The sequence below is a fragment of the Phoenix dactylifera genome, chromosome 1 (genome assembly GCF_051530095.1).
Source record: "Phoenix dactylifera cultivar Ajwa chromosome 1, Ajwa_hap1_PhDact_Kaust_v1.1, whole genome shotgun sequence".
Classification (NCBI taxonomy): Eukaryota; Viridiplantae; Streptophyta; class Magnoliopsida; order Arecales; family Arecaceae; genus Phoenix; species Phoenix dactylifera.
In genome coordinates, this window is record NC_143190.1 from 65684051 (window position 1) to 65710338 (window position 26288).

The 26288-nt window shown below is 44.0% G+C and overlaps 2 protein-coding genes across 3 annotated transcripts; both read left to right on the top strand.

Annotated features, from left to right (window-relative positions):
- Positions 1-3306: 3306 nt before the first annotated feature.
- LOC148715494 (uncharacterized) lies at positions 3307-16187 on the top strand. Its single transcript, XM_088714804.1, has 5 exons — positions 3307-3893; positions 4039-4041; positions 4140-4394; positions 14816-15662; positions 15876-16187. The coding sequence occupies exons 1-5, from the start codon at positions 3307-3309 to the stop codon at positions 16185-16187; spliced, it is 2004 nt and encodes a 667-aa protein (XP_088570930.1).
- Positions 16188-17819: 1632 nt separating this feature from the next.
- LOC103712954 (vesicle transport v-SNARE 13-like) lies at positions 17820-26062 on the top strand. 2 transcript variants are annotated; one of them, XM_008799674.5, is made up of 6 exons: positions 17820-17975; positions 18296-18436; positions 18513-18571; positions 18647-18835; positions 21420-21590; positions 25725-26062. In XM_008799674.5, the coding sequence occupies exons 2-6, from the start codon at positions 18343-18345 to the stop codon at positions 25875-25877; spliced, it is 666 nt and encodes a 221-aa protein (XP_008797896.3). In that variant the 5' UTR covers positions 17820-17975; positions 18296-18342; the 3' UTR covers positions 25878-26062. The 2 variants fall into 2 exon arrangements, with proteins under 2 accessions (XP_008797896.3, XP_088566018.1); XM_088709892.1 differs by lacking the exon at positions 17820-17975 and adding an exon at positions 18070-18088.
- The last annotated feature ends 226 nt before the right edge of the window (positions 26063-26288 follow it).

A 26288-nucleotide genomic window follows, 5' to 3' on the forward strand; every position in this document is an offset into this window, starting at 1 on the left:
GACGGCTCGGCTAGCATGGGAAGGGCGGGCGGCGGTGGTATGTACCTTCGGCCGCCGCGTTCCGGCGGAATGGGTGGCCAAGGACGTGGCCGCCCGAGCGAAACTCCAGGAGGTGGTGGCCGTCCCACTCACGGACGACTACCTCGCCTTGAGATTCCGGTCGATGGAGGACCGGGACCGGGCCCTCGGTAAGGGCCCGTGCGTGGTGGCGGGGCAGTTCCTCGCCATGTCCCCCTGGGTACCGAACTTCGAGCCCGAGGAAGACGCCGTGAAAACGGCTCTGATTTGGCTCCGCCTGCCCCGCCTACCGCCGGAGTACTGGTCGACATCGACCATTCTCCATATTGCAGCTCGGGCGGGCCGACCGATTGCGGTGGATGAGATCACCGAGCAGCAGGCGGCAATGGGTTTCGCCCGAGTGAAGGTGGCGGTCGACGCCACCAAACCCCTGTTACCTGGGATTTTGATCCAAGGGAAGACGAAGGTGCGATGGCAGCCCTTCGTCTTCGAAAATGCCCCGGCGATCTGCCCCCGGTTTGGACGAATGGGACATGGGGAGGCGGCTTGCCGTTCTCCGGCGACAGACCGAGCTAAAGGGGGGCCGCACTTGGGAGTGGTTGATCCGGGGGGCGGCTCGGATCAGCCGCCTCCGGTTGCTGGGGAGGAGAACCAAGGGCCGGTCTACGGCCCTTGGATGGTGGCGACGCGGCGGAGACTCCAGCGGGAGAATCGCCCGCCGCGGTCGGGGGAGAAGACCAAGTCCGACCCGGGATCGGGGCAGGCATCGGCCCAGTAGCCACCTCAATCGCCCAACCCGAACTCGCCGGCGAACACCGACGGTTGGCAAAAGCCAACAAAGGTGGCGCGCCAGCGGTCGCCGCTGGCCGGTGGGGGTGACAAGCTATACCCGGAACCTTCATTCGGGCCCCTTCGAGTCGACCTGGCCGGTGAGCCAGGTGTCGACCCGGCCGGGTTGGGGGACCCGAGGCCAAGCAAGCGGGTCGACCCAGTCCTTCGACGGGCCGACTCAGGGCCCAGTGGGACGACTACGGCCCGGGCCCAAAATCAAAAGAGGCCCCGGCCACAAGCGGGCCTTGGCCCGCTCGGGGGCCTAGGGTCGGCGGCCCAGCAGGCAGCGAGGCCTGCCCGGATGCCGGCCCAGCGAGCCGGGCGCCGGACTCGTGGGCCGGCTACTGAGGCCCAGGGCGCGCCCCGTGCCGCGGCCGCGCCACGCGACCAGGGCGCGCGTCTGCAAGGGGAACAGGGCCCGCGGGCTGCCCTTGCCACAGGCGCGCGGGCCGTGGACGCGATGGTCCAGGCCGTGCCTAGGGCTGGCCCACAGGTAGCTCCGGGCCCACAGGCCCTGGATTTGGGGGGCACACAATCCCAGGGTGTGGGGGGCCCACTGGCTCAGCCATCCTTGGGCCAGGGGGTTCAGACGGAGCCGGATCTGCTGGCCCAGGGAGAGCAGACCCTGGTTGGACCCCGTGAGGCACCCGCAGGGCCCTTCCAGTACAGCCCACCCTGCCAGGAGCAGGAGTCAGGGTTGGGGACCTCTATGGCTACTGGCCAGGAAAGCCCCATGGGCGGGCCGAGCGAGCCGCGACTGTGGGACATTCATGAGGGCCTTGGGAGTAGCCTAGATGGGGTCTTTCGGTTCGGCCCTCCGCCACCGACCTCAGATATGCTGGAGGAGACTGCCTCAAGAGGGTGCGAGGTCGGGGATCACCCTGTCTCGCACTTGGAGAGGAGCATGGTCGAGCTTGGCCCTCGGCCTCCGGCTGGGGATGAGCTGGGGGAGGCTGCTTCCAGTGGGAGTGGTGCCAGGGACCACCTCGTGCCGCTTCCGGAGGGGTGTCAAGCCGTACCGCTAATGACAGGAGGGGGCACGGACCACACGACTGCTGTGCAGCGCATCAGGGCGGCAGTCATGCAGGTCGTATCTGTTGAGCAGCGGGAGGGCCCAGGTAGCGCATTTGAGGTTGACCTCGCGCTCCAGGGGGAGGATGGGTCAGAGGCCGACTATGTGGACTGTGATCCATGAGGGTCCTAGCCTGGAACTGTAGGGGGGCGGCCAAGCCGTCCTTCATGTCTTCCTTCAAACGGTTAGTGCAAGTCCATTGTCCGGAGATCTGCTTCATTAGTGAGACCCGGCTATCTGGTGAGGGGCTTGTACGCTCGAGACGGTGCTTGGGGAGGGACTGGGAGTCATACGCAGTCGATTCTCGAGGGCTGTCGGGAGGTATCCTGCTACTGTGGAGGCGAGGGGTGGCGACCTTTGATGTCTTCCACAACTGCCCCCAACAGGTAGTTATGATTGTCTCGGTACCGGATGCTGCTCCATGGATTTTGTGTGGGGTGTATGCGAGCACGGATTATAGGATCAGGAGAGTCATCTGGCAGGAGATCACCAGCCTTACCGCCCAGAATCTCCCGACAGTTGTAGTTGGTGACTTTAATTGCATATTGAGTTTGGGTGACAAGAGGGGCGGGGCAGCCTCTATGGATAGTGCGGACAGGAGGGAGTTTCGCGATTTTGTGTCGCGTAGTGGCTTGGTGGACTTAGGGTTCTCTGGACCTCAGTTTACTTGGTGCAATAATCAGCTCGGCAATGCTAGGGTTTGGGAGCGTCTAGATAGGGCCTTTGCATCTCCGAACTGGATCCTCCGTTTTTCTACCTGCAGGGTTAGTCACTTACCTCAGATCGCCTCTGACCACTGCCCCCAGCTGATCTCCACATCTTCGACACCTAGTCATCATAGCCCCTTCCGCTTTGAGAAGGTTTGGCTATCATACCCCCAGTCCTGGGACATTGTCCGTGAGGCATGGCGCATTCCGGTGCGTTGAGATGCTATGCATCGGGTGTCGCGCAAACTAGAATTGGCCAAGAGACATCTCCGGCGGTGGAACCGTGAGGTTGTGGGCGATATCTTCTGGAGAGTAGAGGGGGTAGAGTCTGCGATCTCTGAGTTGCAGCAGAAAGAAGACCTAGAAGGTGCACTCTCGGTGGATGACATGGGTGACCTTCGGGGGCTTCTAGCGACCCACCACTTACTACTACGGCAGCACGAGATCTTCTGACGACAGAAATCTCGAGTTCAGTGGATACGTGAAGGGGACCGCAACACTAGTTTCTTCCACCGGACTACGATTATCCGGAGGCAGTGGAGCACGATCCAATCGCTACGAGACGGGGTTGGACATCGGGTGGAAGGGGAGCCTGCCATTTGTCAGGCCCTGCTGGATTTCTTCCGTGACAGATGGACAGAGGATGAGGATTCCGGCGACAGAGACCATCCCATGAGGATGGATGCGAGAATCGAGGATACTGAGAACGCAGCCCTGGTCCGACCAGTGTCGGCACAGGAGGTTCTGGAGGCAGTCTGGGCTTTGGCTCCAGACAAGGCCCCGGGACCGGACGGGTTCCCCCCGTTCTTTTTCCGGCAGTACTGGAATATCATTCGGATAGCAGTGGTAGAGGCTATTCAGTGCTTTTTCTCTCAGGCGATGATGCCTGAAGATTGGAAAGCTACCTTCATCACGCTCATTCCGAAGCGTGAGGAAGCGGCGGAGCCCGGCCATTTTAGACCCATTAGTTTGTGCACAACCTTGTATAAGGTTGTGGCCAGAATAATGGTCCAAAGAATGAAGCCCCTACTGCCTGGCATTATCAGTCAGGAGCAGGGGGCGTTTATAGCTGGCAGAAACATCTCCCATAATGTTTTGCTGGCCCAGGAGATAAAGTGGGATCTGCAGCGAGCATCGAAGCGACGTAGCTTGATGGCCATTAAGCTGGATATGGAGAGAGCTTACGATAGGATCATATGGAGATTTCTTCAGCAGGCACTCGAGGCGTACGGTTTCCACAGGCAGTGGATCGGCTGGGTCATGGGGTGTGTCAGAAGGCCAAAGTTTTCTATCTTGGTCAACGGCACACCTTCGCCTTTCTTCGAGTCCACCATGGGGCTGCGTTAGGGATGCCCTCTATCACCTTATTTGTTTATCCTCTGTGCTGACATTTTGTCTCGTGATTTGCAGAGGGTGTGTGCCCGCAGGGAGTTGGAGCCCTATGTCCCCGCCTCGGGGGCTAGTCCTCTGTCCCATTTAATTTTCGCTGACGATTGTCTTCTTTTGGCCAGGGTGCGGGTTTCTGATGCACGGGTCCTCCAGAGGGTGGTGGCGAACTACTGCGTGGCGTCAGGTCAGAGAGTTAATTTCCAAAAATCAGCGGTTCACTTCAGCCCGAGCACGGAGAGCAGGGTCAGACAGGATATCCGAGGGATTCTGCAGATACCTGTGCAGGAGGAGACATTGACCAACCTGGGTGTTCCTATTACAGGCCGCAGACTGCGGGTGGCAGAGTGCTCCTACCTGGTGCAGCGGGTGGAGAGCAGGTTGGAGGGATGGAGAGCGGCTTCCCTGTCTATGATGGGGAGACTGACCTTGATCAGATCGGTGTTGGGGTCCATGCCAGTATACCTCATGGCCAACACCGTGGTTCCGAAGACGACCTTGCTGAGGGTCGAGCGACTGCTGCGATGTTTCCTGTGGGGGTCACACGGCGGAGGCCGCGGGGTGCACTTGGTGGCCTGGGAGCATGTCTGCCGGCCCACCAGTAAGGGCGGTCTCGGAGTACAGTCCCTACTGGAGCGGTGCGAGGTTCTCATTGCTCGACATGCAGCTCGGTTCCTGTTAGAGCCACACGGGCTGTGGAGTCAGGTGATGGCGGCCAGATATGGCCGTGAGGTCTCAGAGGCGGCACGGAGAGGGCGGCGAGTCTCCTCATTGTTGGATTACCCCCACACGCGTTGCGACGATCGCAGCGGAAAGACACGTGCGGGGGCGTTCATCTCATGAACGTTCTAGGGAACGTAGATTTCAAAAATTTTCTAGAGTTCTCTAACTCAGTTTTATGAAATCTAAAGGGAAGATTAAAATTAAAAGACATGATTAATTTCAGATCTACTACTTACCTTTGAGTGGGTAGAACTTCACCACTATCTGATGATCGTAGGATTTCTGGAAGAGGGTTCGCTTGAAGCCGTTCAAGTGTCCGGCCTCTACGGGTATCCACACGAAGCAGAATCCGATCCAATCTCTCTATCTCACCGGGGTGCTAGCTCCCTTGCAGAGATAACTTTTGATGGCTGATCTCCTCTCTTTCTTTCAACTCTTGAATATACTTGAGAGGAGGAAGAAGAAGGATGAAGAAGAGGAAGAAGCAAAGCCCCTGCAGCCTACTTTCTTTTCCCTGCGTTGGAAGGAGGAAAAAGAGGAAGAGGAGGGCGCCATGGCTTCTTTTTCCCTTCTTCTTGCTGGCGGCTGAACCAAGGGAGGGAGAGGGTGGCCACGGCTCCAAGGGAAGAGGAAAAACTCTTGGGAGCCCTAGCTGCCGCCCTCACCCCTTTTTAAAGCATGAAGGGCTCCTACAAGTTAGGAGCCCTTGATTGCTTTCCAAGAGGGGCGCCGGCCCCTCTTGTGTTGCCGCACCAAGGAGGAGAAAGGGGAGGGGCGTGAGCCCCTCCCTTTTGTGTTGCCCTAATCCTCATCTAATGAGGATTGGGTGGCCCTAATTTGGTTTAGTCCCAATCCAATTAGGGTTTAACCAAATCATGAATCAATTGGGTTCAATCTATACTAGTCCTAATCCAATTAGAACTTGAGTGAACCATGACTCAATTGAACTCTTCAATCCTAACCCAATTTGGAGTCATGTTGATTCATTAGATTAATAATTAATTAGAACTTAAGAAACCCTAATCAAATTAGGACTTATTTAATTTTAGTCCTAATCCAATTAGGACTCTAATTTGAATCCGAAGTCCTAATCCAATTAGGACTCTAGGAATCCTACTCCAAGTAGGAATCCAATTTTAATTCAAAACTCCTAATCTAATTAGGATTGTAGGAATCCTATTCCAAGTAGGAATCCCAGTCCTACTCCAACTAGGATTCCCAGTCCTAATCCAATTAGGACTCTAGGAATCCTACTCGAAGTAGGATTTGCGTTTAAGTCCAATTAATTAATTCCCTTTGTTCCTTCTTCTTCTGAATATCAATCTAATTGATTACTTGTGATTCCTAATCACGATTCAACTATCGGATCGGTCAATACTTCTAATGTGTGTGACCCCATAGGTTCTACTCTGACTGGTAGTGAGATATATTATGATCTCTATCACAATATCATTGAAAACTCCTTTCAATGGATTGGAACGATTCCAACTCTACTCATTAGGGTTTATCGATCATTGAGATAATTCCTGTGAGTCCCACCATCCACCAGTGACACCTAGCAGCATGTAGTGGCTACCCAGTAGAATAGAATGATGAACCTCTAGGTGCAGTTATCGTGTGATACAGTCCTACTATCGTGGATCCCTACAGGACGGAGGTCATGGACAGCTCGTCAAACCCCATCGTCTGTCATATGTGAAGATTTATTTGACTTGAGTTCGATAGTGAAAAAACTCTTTCTCCACTTTATATTACTGCCCTGGCCAAGGTCTTAGAACTCAGTCTAACAAATCACATAGGATCACTCCTTATCTATCAAGGTCGATAGATTCCTTATAGGTGCATACCCTACTCCTACAGTGAACCTACTGCAGCCAATCTACACTGCATGGACCCATATGGCTAGAGACCATGTATGTGTGCAGTCAAACTACAATAACCTCACTGTGAGTAGCCGAAGCACCGCAGGTCAAAGGACCAGTCACACTACTGCAACATCAAGCAAGTCACTGACGAGTGGATAGACATCCAAGTGACTTCTTGTCTTGGTCACGCTCAGTACCCTTGTTCTCTAACAAGCACCTGCACTATCACTTCAGTGTCCCTACACTGTGGACTCAAGTCTCGTCCATCCAGAAGGAAAGTGATCTGTGCACTGATCGGATCGATCACCGTCCTCATGATGATCCATTGATCAGGAGCATTTAGAAATTAATCACCAATGATACATGGCTCAAATTCTCAACTCTTGAGAATATGCATCATCATCTTATTAATTTCTTGGACGATTCATAGACACATAAACAATATGAATGAAAAGATGCCTTTTATTTATTCAATAATAAATAGTCAAGTACAAAATTATGTCCCTAGAATTAACAATGTGTCAGCCAGATTGGCTTCTAGGGCATACTTCTAACAATCTCCCACTTGCACTAAAGCCAATCAGCCATAAACCTAAGCCCCATCTTCTCAAGATGTGCTTTAGTTTTTCTGCCGACTTAGCTGCTTAGTGAATGGGTCCGCCACATTTTCTGTGGAGTCTACTCTCTGATCCTCTACTTATTTTCTTTCGAGGTAGTCGCTTATTAGGTTAAACTACCGCTCTATGTGCTTCGATTTTTGGTGAGACCTTTGGCTCCTTAGCTAGTGCTATGGTGCCTTTGTTATCGCAGTAGAGTGTTTATGACATCTGATGACATTACACCTAACTCTGCAATGAACCTTTTAAACCAAAAGATTTCCACTGCACCCTTAGAGACGGCGTAACATTCAGCTTCTAAGATAGAATCTATAATGATCGGTTGTTTGGAACTCTTCCAATTTACTGAACCACCATTGCACATATTCTGATGTAGACTTTCTATCATCAATATGTGTGCATCCTTCTACCTTCAACTCTGATCTTCTTCCAAAGACCAAGAACATGTCCTTAGTTCTTCTCAAGTACTTAAGACTGTTCTTCACAGCTATCCAGTGCTTTTTGCCTGGATCTGATTGATATATGCTCGTGACATTCACAGCATGTACTATATCAAGTCTTGTACATAGCATGGCATACATGAGGCTCCCTATTGCTGATGCATAGGGTATCTTGCTCATGCGTTGAATCTCTTCAGATGTGTTGGGGCACATCTTCTTGGAGAGATGAATTCCATGCCTTAGGGGTAAGAGACCCCTCTTGGAGTTTTCCATGCTGAACCTCTTTAGCACTCCCTCTATGTACATATGCTGTGATAGGACAAGCATCCTCTTAGATCTATCTTTATAGACCTTAATTTAAAATATAGGATGCTTTCCCAAGGTCTATCATGGAGAATTCTTTTTGACAACCAGACCTTGACCAAGGTTAGCATGGGAATATCATTCCCTATCAGGAGGATGTCGTCCACGTACAGTACGAGAAATACGACAGCGCTCCCACTAACCCTTTTGTAAACACATGGTTCCTCTTCGTTTTTGATGAAATCAAACATTTTGATTGCATCGTTGAAACGAGTGTTCCAACTCCGAGATGCTTGCTTTAGTCCATAGATGGACCTTTGCATCTTGCAGACCTTGTGATCTCCATCACTGAAAGTGAAACCCAAAGGCTGTTCCATATAGATATCTTCATCAAGATATCCATTTAGGAAAGCAGTTTTCACATCCATCTGCCAGATTTCATAATCATGAAATGCTGCAATGGCAAGCAATGTTCGAATGGACTTTTAGCATGGCTACAGGTGAAAAGGTCTCCTGATAGTCAATGCCCTCGCACTGACTATACCCTTTCGCCACAAGCCTTGCCTTATAGGTCTCTACCTCTCCATTCGAACCTATCTTCCTTTTGTAGATCCATTTGCATCCAATAGGTACAATACCTTCTGGTGGATCTACTAAGGTCCAGACTTGGTTGGAATGCATGGAGTCTAACTCTGACTTCATAGCTTCCAACCATTTCTCGGAATCGATATCAGATATCGCCTCGTCGTAGGTTTTGGGATCCTGCGTGTGATCCCTATCTCCCACTAGGAACATTTTCTCGGTATCCTCTTTGTAGTATACCTAAGTATCTATCAGGAGGTTGGGAGACCCTACTAGATCTGCGAGGTGGTTGAGGGATATCGTGTACTGGCTCTGTATAAATGGGTTTGATAGGATCCATGACTCGTTGCTTTTCAGAGACTTTCTCTTCAAGCTCAATTTTCCTCCCACTGCCTCTATCAAGGATAAACTGATTTTCCAAGAAGATGGCATGACGGCTCACAAACACATTGTGATCCTCTGAGACGGAAAAATTGTATCCTAATAACTCTTTAGGATATCCTATAAAACGAGCACTTATGGTCCTAGCCTCTAGCTTGTCTGCCTGTAGTCTCTTGACGTGGGCCGGACATCCTCAAATCTTGAGATGACCAAGACTTGGTTTCTTACCATGTCATATCTCATATGGTGCGGTAGGAATGGACTTTAGAGGGAACTCTATTCAACAAGTAAATAGTTGGAAATAGGGCATCTATCTAAAGAAACAAGGGTAAATCAGTGAACCTCATCATGTACTGGACCATATCAATAGAGTCCGATTCCTCCTCTCTGACACTCCATTGAGCTGAGGTGTACCAGGAGGAGTCCATTATGAAACTATACCATTCTCCTTGAGATAATAACGGAACTCTCCACTAAGGTATTTACCTCTTCGATCTGATCGAAGAACCTTAGTGAGTTTTTCTGTATGTTTTTCTACTTCATATTTAAACTCTTTGAACCTTTCAAAAGTTTCAGATTTGTGTATCATGCACATATCCATATCGTGAGTAATCATCGATAAAATGAAGTAAAAATTACAATCCCTAGCCTGCACATCGAATGGGCCACACACATTAGTGTGTACTAGGATAAGTATTTCAGTGGACCTCCCTGTGTCCTACAAAGGATAACTTGGCCATCTTTCCTTAAAGGCAGAATTCACAAATCAAATATGACTCGAAAGTCAATGAGCCCAAAAGCTCATGTTTCCCCAATTTGTTTATTCTGTCTTCTCCTATATGGCCAAGTCTGAGGTGCCACAAATACTTTAGTTTTATCTCATTTTTGGATCTATTAGATCCTATGGTATTCACTGTTTGCTCAGATATATTCACAGATACATCCATATGTTTGTGATAGAGACTGTCAATCTTAAAACCATGTTGAATCAATTTAATAAAAATTTTCTGTGCTACAGAAATCAAATTTCTGCTAGCAATAGGTAACAGTCCCTAAGTATTCTGAGCATATCTGACATACCTTCTGAAGGTCTGTCACCCTTCATGTTCTTTATGCTTCCCATGTATATAGGACAGTTCCTCTTCCAATGGCCGTCCATGATGCAATGGAAACATTTTTCCTTGCAATTGGCCTTTTCTTGGAACTTCCTTATTTGGCATTTTCTCGATCTTCTGTTTCTTCGCAGGCTTTTTCTTCTTCCAAATAGACTATCTCTTGAAAGTAGAAACCAACTTGACAGCAAAAACGATGCCCCTTGAACTTCTTCAAGGTCCCTAAGTTAGTTACCAATTTATTTAACAATTCTATTTTAGTGCATACAACCTTGTTCATATGGTAGTTTACTATAAACTATTCATATGAAGCTGGAAGGGATTGCGGGATCAAATCCGTTTGCAATTCCTTGTGCATGGTCATGCCGAGCTTCTCAAGCTTCTCTAAGTCCTTTATCATGGTCAAACCATGATCATGGATAGACTGCCCATCACGCATCTTGGCCTTGAAGAGCCTCTTGGACATTCAAACCAAGCTGCGTGACTCTGATCACCATACAACTCTTGCAGGTGTTTTAATGTGTCCTTGGCAATCTTCATGTTCTCATGCTGGCATTGTAATGCATTGGACATGGATGCCATTGTGCAGCACCTAACTTTATTGTCATTGTTCGTCCATTTAACAAGCGTCTTACGCTGATCAGTGATCGGACGGATTGGTAATACAGGGATTCCATGGTCTAGCTGATACCCTAATTTCTCACAATTCAAAACTATTTTTTGAAATTTGCTGAGCCAGTCTTTATAATTGGGTTTGGTCAAACGGTTGTTTTGTAGGATATGAGTTAAAAGTCTAGAAGCTGTCTTTATAATCCTCAGAGAGTAAAGATTCTAGTTAGAATTTTGTACTTGATCCTAATTTGTTCTAAGATCTTTTAGAACAAATGTAACTCCCACTATTTTCTCGAATTCCTCACACTCCCCTGGTAGGAAAACGAAAATCCCACACGACTAGGGTTTCTAGTGGGTACTGCGGTCCCACCGATTTACATACCACCTCACCTAACAGTTATTGGTGACACATAGATTGATGAATGTACAACTCTTGTACAATGCTTCTCAAGCATGTTGCAGTGTAACTTGGTCTCTAAGCCATGAAGACCTCACCTAACAGTTATTGGTCCCATTTCTTAGTTAAGTCAGACCCACCGTATAACCGTAGGAATAAAGTCGTCATTGGGTCCTCACCTAACAGTTATTGGTGCCCAACCCCACCTTTATCCTACAACATCTCATGTCTATAGAGAGGTCCAGCCCCCCGATGCAACTTGCCCACTGTGTCCAGCCGAGACAAATCAACATCAGAAAGACCTTAGCAGCTCTACTACAGTGGAAGACCTATTGACTTAATATTGGTTAATCAGGTCTTAGTGTTTGCAACTTGAGCTCTTCATAAGAAGTAATCGAACAATTGGCCAGGTAAGCAGGTGGGAGGCTCCCCTTACTCAGAGAGTAAGGTCCTAATTAAGTAACCACCTTTCATGCTTTCCTAGACACCAATTAGATCAATTAATCTAATATGACCCGCTCATGTTAGTTCACTCTCGACTTGATTGAGGAGGTTTTAGGTCTCAAAAGATTTGTATTTAATGTAACAATCTATCCTAAACCAAATGTTATATAATTACATCTTATGCAAATGTTACATTGGTTCAAGTTTACATCCTATGTAAATATAAAACTGCTTTCATATGTTATGCGTTTACATCTTATGTAAACATCATATTGTTTAGGTTTACATCCTATGTGAATATGAAATCCTTTCACATGTTATGTGTTTACATCTTATGTAAATGGCATATTAGTTTAGGTTTACATCTTATGTAAATGTCCTAACCTATTTGGATTTTTATTCACATCTCATGTAAAAATTGCTTAACATATGTATACATCTCATGTAAAAATTGCTTAACATATATGTACATCTCATGCATATATTAATTTTCTTTTAAGCACAATCCTAAACAAAATTATCCTTTAATAAACATGATTCTATGATTTGATCACATCTTATGCATATCATGCAAATATCAATTTCCTTTTAAGCTTAGGCATAAATAGAAATTTATCTTTCATGATCATGAATCTTTAAATGAATCTTATCACATACTTCTTATGTAATTTCAGATCTGGAAATTTTGATTAAATATGCCATCAACTGAAATTCTGATCATGCAAGATATGATTTTAATTATTGCAATCTCATTGTAATTAAAATTAATCATGCAAGATCTAGTTTTTCCAAACAAAATCTGCATGCTGAAATCTGAAATTTCAGCACGCAGAAATTTCAGCAAGCATATAAATTTTTCAGATCTAAGTTAAATCCTAATCAAGCCTATCAATTTTAATCTAAATCCCATAAACACGGCTCTGATACCACTGTTGGATTACCCCCACACGCGTTGCGACGATCGCAGCGGAAAGACACGTGCGGGGGCGTTCATCTCATGAACGTTCTAGGGAACGTAGATTTCAAAAATTTTCTAGAGTTCTCTAACTCAGTTTTATGAAATCTAAAGGGAAGATTAAAATTAAAAGACATGATTAATTTCAGATCTACTACTTACCTTTGAGTGGGTAGAACTTCACCACTATCTGATGATCGTAGGATTTCTGGAAGAGGGTTCGCTTGAAGCCGTTCAAGTGTCCGGCCTCTACGGGTATCCACACGAAGCAGAATCCGATCCAATCTCTCTATCTCACCGGGGTGCTAGCTCCCTTGCAGAGATAACTTTTGATGGCTGATCTCCTCTCTTTCTTTCAACTCTTGAATATACTTGAGAGGAGGAAGAAGAAGGATGAAGAAGAGGAAGAAGCAAAGCCCCTGCAGCCTACTTTCTTTTCCCTGCGTTGGAAGGAGGAAAAAGAGGAAGAGGAGGGCGCCATGGCTTCTTTTTCCCTTCTTCTTGCTGGCGGCTGAACCAAGGGAGGGAGAGGGTGGCCACGGCTCCAAGGGAAGAGGAAAAACTCTTGGGAGCCCTAGCTGCCGCCCTCACCCCTTTTTAAAGCATGAAGGGCTCCTACAAGTTAGGAGCCCTTGATTGCTTTCCAAGAGGGGCGCCGGCCCCTCTTGTGTTGCCGCACCAAGGAGGAGAAAGGGGAGGGGCGTGAGCCCCTCCCTTTTGTGTTGCCCTAATCCTCATCTAATGAGGATTGGGTGGCCCTAATTTGGTTTAGTCCCAATCCAATTAGGGTTTAACCAAATCATGAATCAATTGGGTTCAATCTATACTAGTCCTAATCCAATTAGAACTTGAGTGAACCATGACTCAATTGAACTCTTCAATCCTAACCCAATTAGGAGTCATGTTGATTCATTAGATTAATAATTAATTAGAACTTAAGAAACCCTAATCAAATTAGGACTTATTTAATTTTAGTCCTAATCCAATTAGGACTCTAATTTGAATCCGAAGTCCTAATCCAATTAGGACTCTAGGAATCCTACTCCAAGTAGGAATCCAATTTTAATTCAAAACTCCTAATCTAATTAGGATTGTAGGAATCCTATTCCAAGTAGGAATCCCAGTCCTACTCCAACTAGGATTCCCAGTCCTAATCCAATTAGGACTCTAGGAATCCTACTCGAAGTAGGATTTGCGTTTAAGTCCAATTAATTAATTCCCTTTGTTCCTTCTTCTTCTGAATATCAATCTAATTGATTACTTGTGATTCCTAATCACGATTCAACTATCGGATCGGTCAATACTTCTAATGTGTGTGACCCCATAGGTTCTACTCTGACTGGTAGTGAGATATATTATGATCTCTATCACAATATCATTGAAAACTCCTTTCAATGGATTGGAACGATTCCAACTCTACTCATTAGGGTTTATCGATCATTGAGATAATTCCTGTGAGTCCCACCATCCACCAGTGACACCTAGCAGCATGTAGTGGCTACCCAGTAGAATAGAATGATGAACCTCTAGGTGCAGTTATCGTGTGATACAGTCCTACTATCGTGGATCCCTACAGGACGGAGGTCATGGACAGCTCGTCAAACCCCATCGTCTGTCATATGTGAAGATTTATTTGACTTGAGTTCGATAGTGAAAAAACTCTTTCTCCACTTTATATTACTGCCCTGGCCAAGGTCTTAGAACTCAGTCTAACAAATCACATAGGATCACTCCTTATCTATCAAGGTTGATAGATTCCTTATAGGTGCATACCCTACTCCTACAGTGAACCTACTGCAGCCAATCTACACTGCATGGACCCATATGGCTAGAGACCATGTATGTGTGCAGTCAAACTACAATAACCTCACTGTGAGTAGCCGAAGCACCGCAGGTCAAAGGACCAGTCACACTACTGCAACATCAAGCAAGTCACTGACGAGTGGATAGACATCCAAGTGACTTCTTGTCTTGGTCACGCTCAGTACCCTTGTTCTCTAACAAGCACCTGCACTATCACTTCAGTGTCCCTACACTGTGGACTCAAGTCTCGTCCATCCAGAAGGAAAGTGATCTGTGCACTGATCGGATCGATCACCGTCCTCATGATGATCCATTGATCAGGAGCATTTAGAAATTAATCACCAATGATACATGGCTCAAATTCTCAACTCTTGAGAATATGCATCATCATCTTATTAATTTCTTGGACGATTCATAGACACATAAACAATATGAATGAAAAGATGCCTTTTATTTATTCAATAATAAATAGTCAAGTACAAAATTATGTCCCTAGAATTAACAATGTGTCAGCCAGATTGGCTTCTAGGGCATACTTCTAACACTCATATGGTGTGAGATTGGTAGGTACTTGCCGATGGTGTCGGCAAACACCAGATGGTTGATTGGCGATGGGCGGAGTATTGATGTGACTGCGGACCCATGGGTGGATACCGTCCCACTGAGGTGCTGGCCGACCATGATCGATGTTGAGGCAGTGGAGGGGTTGCGGGTCTTCGATCTTCTTGCCCCAGGAGAGTCAGCATGGGATGATGCTAGGCTACGACAGTTGTTCGGAGGATACCTAGCTGAGAGGATCCGGTCCCTTCCGGTGCTAAGTTGTGGGGGGCCTGATGTCAGGATTTGGGGTACCTCTTGCCGGTCCAGTGTCAGACTGGGAGACCTCGCCGGTGTTATCCAGCAGGAGCATGAGCCGGGGCAGGACTACACTTGGATCTGGAGGTCAGGGCTTCACCCGAGGGCGGCACTCTTACTATGGAAGGTGGCATGGGACCGCCTTCCGACGAGAGCAGTGCTGAGTAGGCGAGGTTGGGGGATCCCAGCAGAGTGCGGGACATGCAGTGTTGAGGAGTCGGTCGACCACGTGCTCTTCCAGTGTACGTGGGCGAGGTCGGCACGGCTGTGGGCAGGGTTCCCGCAGGAGGTTTGGTGTGGAAGGCTTCAGTTTTTACAGATGATGCAGCAGCGGTTGGCCCGACCGCGGACATGTCAGGAGGCTATTCGAGCGACCTGTACAGCACATCAGATCTGGCTGGCGAGGAACGCCCGCACCTTCGGTGAGCGCAGGGTGTCACCGAGGTTCGCTGTGGAGTTCGCGCGAGTACAGGCATTGGAGATCAGACCTTCTTCAGATGGATTTCTGATAGCTCGAGACACCTGGGGTTCCTTCTCTGCTCCGGCAGCTCCTCAGCTGGTGTTCTTCACCTGGAAACCCCCACCCCCGAGTTTCCTCAAGGTCAATTTCGACGGATCGATTCTGGATGGAGGCGTGCGAGGTGGTGCGGATTTTGTGATACGGGACCCGCACTCCAGAGTGGTGGCAGCAGGAGGCTGTCAGTTGTTCGGCACATCAGTTCCTGGGGCAGAGCTACGAGTTGCCTGGGCGGGTCTTCGATGTGCGAGGCAGGTATTGCAGGCTGGCTTGATTGTCTTGGAGGGCGACTCGGCTACAGTTATCAGTTGGATCCAGGGAGGGCTGAGGGGTGAGGGCTCAGACCACCCCTTGGTTCGGGATATTGAGATGATGTGTGGGATTGGGGTGGCCATCGAGGCCAAACATGTATTCAGAGAAGCTAATGGGGCAGCCGACTGGGTGGCTGCCTTCACGGCTCATCATTCAGGGTACACTTTTTGGATGGGGGAGGGAGAGCTGCCACTGGCTCTCCGTGAGCTAGTGTTTTTTGACTTTATTGGGTGTATTCGTACACGCACTGTATGAGAACCCGTTTTCAGCAAAAAAAAAAAAAAGTGAAATATTCTTTCTTTGTTGCATTTTTTATTATGTTTTGAATATTAAAAGAGTAATCAAATTATTACGAAAGGACTAATCAAAATTTAGAGGAAATACACCTGAAGAATATTCGATCTAACCAAGGCATGAATCATACATTCACAAACAGCTCCAACAAGTTGCCTCATATTCAATCCACATGAGAATTTCTTGTTTTAAAGGGAAGGCGCATTTCATGCTACATGACTACCTATATGTTCAACATTTTCATAACATGATACATTTAGATCATTAACTCCTAATTACAAGATTAGCCAGATTCATGTTACTCTCTTAATTTCGCTGTCATAGATAGGCTAAATTAAGCTTGATTGTTAGCGATTGTGTTTGAGATTTTGAAGCTGCTGTGAAAAAAGCAATAGCTATTGTAGTGAGATACAATTTTTTTTTTATATACTTGACCATCACCGTGAATCTAATATTTCGCTGAAAAGTTACTTCAACAAAGCTGCATTCGCTAACATGGCATTATATGAATGGATTGCGACAAGCTTTTCAAAGTAAATATGTCTACATTTTTTTTTTTTGGCCCGCTTAGACTCTCGAGATAGATTCAATGAGCCTAGAGCTCATGGAAACTAAAATTGTTCATAGTCTTCATCTTGGAACATCCTCTAGCTATTGGGAAGCCCATCTTATCATCAATTGCTTAAAAACAGCGGCTTCAATTTCCTATATTTCCAAAAGTCCTCTGGAAACATAACAAGAAATTAGAAATAAATAACTACAACATATTATTTTTTCTTTCCGAAGAGAATTTTGATGATGGTGCTTAGTGCTGGCATGATTAGAGATGATAATTTAATGGGACAGGTTGTATTCCATCCACAGCAGATCCGAAGCACAAGGCATTTATGGATAATAATAAAATTTATCCCGAACTTAATCTCAATACATACAATTCTCTAAATATCTTTGTTTCAAGGTTAAAAAAAACTAATTTGTATGCAAAAGATTATAGTTATATTTGATCCTTTCCGTTTAAGCTCTCCCATCCAATTCTATTCGTTAGTTATGTTTTCAGATTTTTTTTATTCTGTTTCATTTTGAGATAAATATGGAACGGGTACAGATGATGATCCGTGCCATTTGCATTCCATCTGTTGCCATTTCTGTGCATAATTGTCTTGGAAGGCTTAAAGCTGGAGATCACGTGTCTCGGTGGCAAGTTCTCCAACGGCTTCTTGCATCGGCGCCGCTCGAGTTCCACGGGACGGATTTTGCTCATCAGCTTAAGAATCAAAGGAAATTATTAGACGGACCGGATCTAATGAGCCAGTCCAAATCTCGAGGCACATCCACGACCTGGATGGCACGATAAATTTCACCCCTGTTTGGTCTGAATAATTTAAATAAAAAAGATAACGTGGCCAGTGGTTATTGGACTGGTCCACAGGACCTGGTTCATTCAATATGTTCTCAAGAACTAGGCCTGGAACGTGAAACTCAAGAAACGTCCAACTCGCGGGCGCGAGGGTGGGAAAGTGGGTGAACTCGAGTCTCCATAGAGACGGGCCCAGGCAGTCATACGTTAAGCGGCACCACCACGTCGGCTACATGAACCCGACGCGCGCGGCGGACCAAAGCGGGCGATCAATAAGAGAGGAGTCCTTTATCCCGCTCGCACCTTCTCCTTTTTCCCTCTCTCCCTCTCTCTCTTTCTCGAAGTCTTCTCAACCTCCGACCATCTTGCCGGCCGGCGGTGCTCTTATAATCGTAAGAGACCACGATTCCTTTCCCGTTCTTTTCTCCAACGTCACCCGTTTTCTTAGATAATATGATATAATATAATTATGCCCCTGTAATTCCAAGGATCAGAGGCCATCGCTGTAAGGAATTCTTGTTTCCTTCTTGCTGGATGAGAATTTAGGGTTAGGGTTTTAGCTTTGTGGGTTCCGATCGGTTTTCTTCTTCGATTCTTCCTTTAAATAGGTTTTTGATGCGCCTGATTACGTTTCGGATGACAGGCTTAGGGTTTTGGTATAAGAAATTGTTGGATATGATCCGACGCTTGTTTCATTCTGATCCCTCCGCAGGATTGCTAATATCTTCCGAATTTGGGGAATAATCGGAAGGAGTCACGATGAGCGAGGTGTTCGAAGGCTACGAGCGGCAGTACTGTGAGATCTCGGCATCTCTCTCGCGGAAGTGCTCATCGGCTGCTGTTCTTAATGGAGGTCAAGACGCATTGTCTCTCCTGCGATCTAGATTCAATTGAACAATGATTTTATTGAATGATGATCGGTTTTGCAGAGCAAAAGAAGCAGAAGATTTCCGATATTAAATCTGGAATAGATGATGCTGAAGCTTTGGTAATGTCTTTTGATTGCTTCGATTTATAGATAATAGATATAGATTATCTTAAAGATTCGAATGAATCTTTGTAGATTAGGAAGATGGATCTGGAGGCAAGAAGTTTGCCGCCGAGCGTGAAGGCTGGATTGCTTGCAAAGTTGAGGGAGTACAAATCTGATCTGAATAACTTGAAGAGTGAGCTCAAGAGGATCTCAACTGCTGATCCTAACCAGGCTGCGAGAGAGGAGCTGTTGGAGTCTGGGATGGCAGATACACTTGCGGTATGCTGTCGCCCTTCATTTGCTCTCGTTCTTGGTGTTGTTACTAATTTGAAGTGCCATGCCTCATTTTTTTTTTATTTCAGCTGGAGGACAGTATAGTTTTATTTCTTGGATATGTTCTGGATGATAATTTTTTGCTGTGGTTCTGATTTTCACCCATCATATGTTAATTTATTTCCCTTAAGTACTCTTTTGCATTTCTGTCACATAGCTAAGTATGATACCTCCATGTCATGATTTAATAATAGTCGGGGAGGCAACAATATATTCTGCAAGATAACTTGTTCTATCTCCATTTTCTTATATTCTGTGAAAAAAATATAAGTGCTTTTTTAGATGTGGGTGTAAAATTTTACAGTTGGTTTCTGACCATTTTTTAACTCACTTTATATATTTTCTGATCTCCCTGGTCATCAACCACTTCTTTTAATTTCCAATACTTCCTTTATATATCTATACAATATGGTTGAACCTAGTAAACCCATGTTTTGGTGCTAACTGAACATCTGCTACAAGGATGGGTGCACCATTGATTTTTTGGCATATTACTTTAGAGCATCTCTTTTGAGGCTGTGCACTAACAAATCTCATTACAAATGGTCACACCACTAACCTCTATCTCCATGTCTATGTCCTATTCATTGTATGCTCATATATGGCTAGTAATCTTCGCATAACTGCGATAAAAGCATGGTTTGTTGGGTAACAAGGCTTGCTTGATTCCAATTTGTCATCTACGAAATATATGCATAAGTCATGCTTAAAGTTCTTTTTTTTTTTTGCATGCATGTGCATGATGGATGGGCCAGTAAACATTCATCATCATTGAATTCATTAGGAGTGATTATTGATTAGGAGATCTTTCATTTTGAGTGTCCTGGTTGCATCCTCTAAAGCAGTTCTGTAAAGTACCAGGAAGTGTAATAATATGACAGTTGGCTTTCACACATTAAAACACTGAAATCATTAGGAGTGATTATTGATTAGGAGATCTTTCATTTTGAGTGTCCTGGTTGCATCCTCTAAAGCAGTTCTGTAAAGTACCATGAAGTGTAATAATATGACAGTTGGCTTTCACACATTAAAACACTGAAAACATCACACAAGTTTATGCCTTGCATGTGATGATGTTCATCTTAGACTATGCTATTGAGTTAGATATTGTGTTCTTGATTACCTGGTATATTGTTGATTGTCATAATATATAGATTCTTACATCTCTGTACTTTCCATTTGTTAGTAAGTTTTTATCCATAAAAGAGGAGATTGCTCAGGACTTTGTTATCAAGCGACTCTGGCTGGATATATTTGTTGATTTCTTCTTTATATGTAGAATTGGATATGGATAATTTCTGATGTCAATTATATGTTGAGTGTAGCATATAATCCGGGTACGTGATTAGGGCACATAAGATGGCAAATAAACTTTAATTGATTCTAGATTTTTTTTTATTAATGCCAGGAACTTTTGTTTAGGTGCATGGGTTGATCATAAAATCAATATCATATGATTTTTGGCTGCTTAGGCCGTCTTTTTATATAAGGTATTATAGGATTCCAAAGTTTCCATTTTAAAAAAAAAATTATATAGGGTAATCGGGATGATTAATTTTTCATTTTAGTAGAGCTTTTGAAGATTAGTTGTTTGATTATTAAGTCTTGGTTTTCTTGTAAAACAAGTCATACAAAATATAGAAGTGTCTACTAGGGCATGCTCAGAAATCATTGTTCATGATCTGTTATAAAAGAGAGAAGGGATTTCTGTAAGCTAGATTTGACCCTTTCTTTAAACCTCACTTTGCTTTTCTAAACCTCACTTTGCCCCTGTTTTCTCTTCTTGATCTTTTGAACGTGACCATGCTCATGTTAGTCAGATTATGCCAAGAGAGAGTCTTGGTTATCCAGCAACTCTGGCCAGGTATGTTTATTGATGTCCTTTTATATGTAGAATTGGATCTGGACAGATTTTGATGTCTTCTTCTTCTTCTTCTTCTCATCCTTTCCCGATCTTTCCTTGTGTCTCTATCTTTGCTTTTCTAAACCTCACTTTGCCCCTGTTTTCTCTTCTTGATCTTTTTGTGTAATAATATGATGGTCAACATTCACACACATAAAATGCTGAAAGTGTCTCATGAGTCCAGGTCTTGAACGTGACCATGCTCATGTTAGTCAGATTGTGCCAAGAGAGAGTCTTGGTTATCCAGCAACTCTGGCCAGGTATGTTTATTGATGTCCTTTTATATGTAGAATTGGATCTGGACAGATTTTGATGTCAATTATCAATTTGGCATAACATTTAATATGGGCACAGGATAAGAGCACGAATGCTATGATATCTGTTAAAGTATTTAGTCTCACGCTCTGTATCACTCACACATCAGCAAACTCTCTTAGGCTTCTTTTACCCTGCCAAGTTTGCAGTTTTCATTGTTTAATTTCAAAATTTTGTGAAATGATATTTTTGTCATGTTGCAATTAATCTTAAAGTTCTTATTTCCTAATGATATTTTAGAGTTATCAAATTGGAAATTCATTAAAGTTTGGTGGAATGTGGCATGTTATATGTAAATATTGGATTACACAGGTGTCTGCTGATCAAAGAGGAAGGTTGTTGATGTCAACAGAGAGACTGAATCAATCTTCTGAAAGAGTCAAGGAGAGTAGAAGAACTATGTTGGAGACAGAAGAGCTTGGTGTTTCAATTCTTCAAGACCTCCATCAACAACGCCAGTCTCTCTTGCATGCTCACAATACAGTATGTTTTGAGTGATCATCATCCTCTATTGTTACCATTAGCAGCTTTTTATTTTCATTAAAAATGAAAATCCATCAACTCTGTTTCTGTTCATTACCTTCTCGAGTTCCCTATGTTTTACTGAGTGCTTAGCTTTAGGATTATGCAATCGGACTATACCTATGAAAAAAAAGATAGAAGACAAGTCCGGCTAATGTTTTTTGGGTTGTTGTTGGACTCACATTGCGGGGAATAGGGATTGGGGCATAAGTAGCTGAAGCTTGATGTGGTGAATATTAAAGATCATGTTTTGAAAGCCATTGGTGGCAGAATAGCTTGAGTTCCATTTTTGCATCATCACGCATAGCTGTTGTAATGCTTGGGGCAACAATTCAAGTAAAAAAAAATCAGAAATAAAATGGGCTTCAATAACAGGAGGGAGGGAAAACATAATGAACTCATATCCGGATAGAGAGGTGTTTTTAACATGCTAGTCCTAACAAAATCTAGGACAGATTTGTGAAATTGCGCTTGGATTAAGATACAGCCCTGATGATTACTCTGAACTAAAGACTTATTTTACTGTTATTGAATTCTCCAAAACAGCCAAAGAAATTTTCTGCAGTATTTTTTTATTCTGGAAAGTGTTCCGTGAAGAGCCTTAAAAAAAGAAGTGAAGTGAGGCTTTCCAAGCCGAACGAAATGAGGACTTTCTTTTTCAAACTTGTAACCACTCCCCCCGAGGGGGGCAAGGCCATAGGCCGAAGGGGGGAAACGAACCATAAATGGAAGGTAAGTTTCTCCGACACAACTCCGATCGGAGAAACTTTCACTTGTAAGGACTCCCTCCAAGGGGGTTGGGGGGGAAACGTTCCATATAAACACTCCCCCCGAGGGGGTTGGGGGGGGAACGTTCCATAAATGGAAGAGAAGTTCAGGTATTGGATGCCATCTCTAAGGGAGGGCATTCAATACCGGATAAGAGGTAAGGCTTCGCCATTTGAGAACCCCTCTTTCACCTTAGTGAAAGGAAGCAGTTGTTTAAGAAATTTCCCTTTCTTTTACTATAAATAAGTTGTACTAATCCTATTGCACGATAAAGATTTTTAAGAAACTTGATTTTCCTGTCTTAAAACATCTGAATAAGAAGTGAAGAATCTATACCCCCGACTTACCTAACAGAGGGACAAGGGCTCTCTCTCTCCACTTCACCACCGGATACTGTATGGAAAATCTCTTAAGGGCTGTTTGGTTGCATATGAGTTTTTTTTTTAATAATTAGCAGACAATTGTAGAAAATGGTTCTATTAAATAGGTTGTACGAAAAACAAGGGGATATCTGTTTTCATAGCTGTTTTTCATAGAATTCATCTTTTAGGTTTTATGCCCTGTATTTGGCAAAACAGGTTTTATGAAGAATAGCCTAACTGATGTTTTTTGTAGAGCTTGTTCATTTCAGTTTCTGTGTAAAGTATAAACCCATTTCAGTCAAATTTGTCATCAAACAGCCCCTTAAGAATTTTTCTAATATTCCTGTAATGCATAATTAGTTCTGTAACTTATTAATAAGCTATGATACACTGGTCAGCTGCTTGATATAATGATGGCCTTAGCAATTTAGTACCTTGATTCCTGAATGCACAAGGAGCAACAGTTCAAGTATTGTGTATTGTTCTTGTAGTCATAGATGCTATGCAAAGCACTCATATCATGTGATACATATACCAAATTTGAGTGCATTGCTATAAAAAGATGTGCAGCCCTTCTAATGGACACAACAGACATGAATTTATTTTATTCAACTCTGAATTATGTAGGATAATGCTATGAAAATCAATACACATGTTTTAACCTGTTGGTTACATTTTTTTGTTTTTGTATTTTTTATTTTTTAGATAAACCTGCTATGAATCTTCTTATAGATGTAATAATTGTTCCTGACAAGTATTGTTACATGAACTCATTTGCAGCTTGTAATTGCTCTCAAGTAATATCAAGAACAGAAAACAGAATATAGAAAAACAAATTTTATGGAATACAATATTGTTTGGTCTGTATAAATGGTGTTTGAATGCTTTTATTTTTTTTCTTGGCTAATAGGCTACAAAAGTGGGGTAGCCCACCTCCAATACCCCTCATGCCCCAGCACTAAGGCAGGACACAATTGCAGCCTTGTAGGCCTCTAGTACAGTCACGAAGAGATCTCACTATCAGGGTTGTTGGCACCCCTAAATGCATGTCATTAAGTATTATTGTTTCATGTTGCATCTTGATTCTTAGGCTACAGACCTGAGTAGCATTGAATATGATTAATGCCATGCTTATAGCCTGAGATTTTGACATATATCACTTCTTCTTCTGCCCTGGGGGATGATGGAGTAGATGGATTGTGAAGACCGATGGTGTAGGAATGCTTCTGAATCTTAATAAGACCAAATTCTTAGAGTTGTGTATGAAAGACGGGGATTTCCTACAATCTGAAATTATAGGTAGTTCCTATAATGGGCTTTTCCGCCTTCTTGAGGGAATTTGGTTGCCCTGAGGCCTATATGGCACATAAAACAGAGTTAAAAACAATTTTTCCAGCAAAAGTAAATAAAGCAGAGGTTTGTTCTCTGTTTTTCTTTTTCCTATCCTATTTTAGTTTTTCTTATTGTATGCTATATCAAAGCTCAGTTTGATTGTTTAGTTTGAAGGTTATGCAGTTTCAAGGAGATAAGTAGTGGTGTCCCATATTTGAAGACTGTTGCTGTTAACATTAGTGAGAACCCTATGTTTGATATATAAAGCTGGTATGCTTTGATCAAGGCTTGAGAGTGTGAGGACTGCTCTTTCAGGTTATAGCTAATGAATGCCATAGACCGAAACTCTTTTTATAAGCAAGTTGCAAAGCTCCAATATCAATTCTTTGAGGGAGGTAGTGCTCCTGCATATCTTTCATATACTTAAAATTATAGTTTATGCATGACAGTAAATCAGATCAGACCAGAATCCTTAATTTTTGTCTCTTTATTGTCAACTATTGCAATATTTGTTACCAAAATCTAGTCACACCCTATTCCTTCCTACATGCTTAGCACCAATGAAACTATAATTATATATTGTTAGAGAAGCATGCTATTTAGACCTGTAGTATTCTAAATCAGACTAGTCTCTTAAATTTTTGTCTCGTTATTGTCAGCTATTGCAATATTTGAGACCAAAATCCAGTCACACTCTAGTCCTGTACAAAGCTTGGCACTAATGCACCAACAGTTCTGTATTTTAGAGAAGCATGTCTTGGACATATTTAACTTGCACTATTATTGCATTGCCAATTAAAGCATTCAGTTATTGTTTATAAAGGATCAATGGAAGTTTTCTGATATATGACTGGAAATTTCAAAAATAATGTCTATCATCATTGAAGATGAAAAATTATATGTGTTATACTTTAATGAGAAACACTTGATCTAATATTTTGAATTGCTAGCAAGAAGCAGTCTGTACTGCTGTTGTTTTTTTAACCCTTTGGTTCTCTGGCTGCCTGCAAGCTTCTGTTACAATCAGTACCTGCAAAGTGAGAAGATATTGCATATTCCTGTTTCTTCACGTCTCATGTACTTCTGTTTTTGCCTGTTGACCAATACCTGGATATAGGATTCTGTCTGTAGAATATTCTAGCCAACCAGAGTCTATGCAAGTTCTCTTTCAAGAACTGTACATCAAGTCACATTCCCTATTTTTATTATCTTTGTTAGGCTTGTTGATTTAAATCTCGTTGGATTGGGCCATTCCGATTTTTCTGTGAAACAGGATGCGCCTTCGGCGCTTGGGTTTGGTGGATGTCCCATCCCATCCTGATAAACTGGACAGTAGTACCCCATCATGACACTTTGGATGGTGGGATGCCCCTCTGTTCTATCTGGACTCCCATCCTTGCTTCTTTCTCATTAAACAGTGTCATTGAGATGATTATGTGCGCCACTTGTCGAATGGGGCGGTGACACCAAGCTCTACTCTCTTGAATCATGTTTGTGATGCCAGGCAAACAGATCAGCATTGCATTGTTTATCATGTTTTTTTTTTTTTTTTGACACACGTATGAGCATTCTTATCATATGGTGTCCTACATGGACCTACAGGTTTGATGAGTTGGATCTGGTTTCTTTGCAGCTACATGGGGTGGATGATAACGTTGGCAAGAGCAGAAAAATCCTAACAGCCATGTCCAAAAGAATGGACAGGAACAAGTGGATAATTGGAGGCATCATTGCTGTACTTGTGTTGGCCATTCTTCTAATTCTGTACTTTAAGCTCTTTCATTAAAAATTGCTACTGAAGATTATATGTGCTCCTCCTCATGTTGGTTTAATGATGTACATTTGGCTGGCCCTATATTCTATCTGTTTCCTTTTCGGTCTGTGTGTGTATCTAAAACTTGTTCGTTTGTATGGAGTGACATTATTTTGTGTAGTTGTTTCATGATATATGGTGCACAGATGGTTTAACAATCCTGGAGAATCTATACATATTTGAGTGCTCCATTATTGCTTTTTATGTGCTAATCTGGTGGTTTCCGCATCCGTTGTCTTTTGAATTGTCTTGCCACGGAAATACGAAAATCTGTTTGTGCCTGCTGGGTTGTCTGGCTAAATGGCCGGCCGCACGTCTATTTTACATTACACTGTAGGTCAGGAGAATGATGCTAATAAGGAGGCATGTAGCATGCCAAGCACT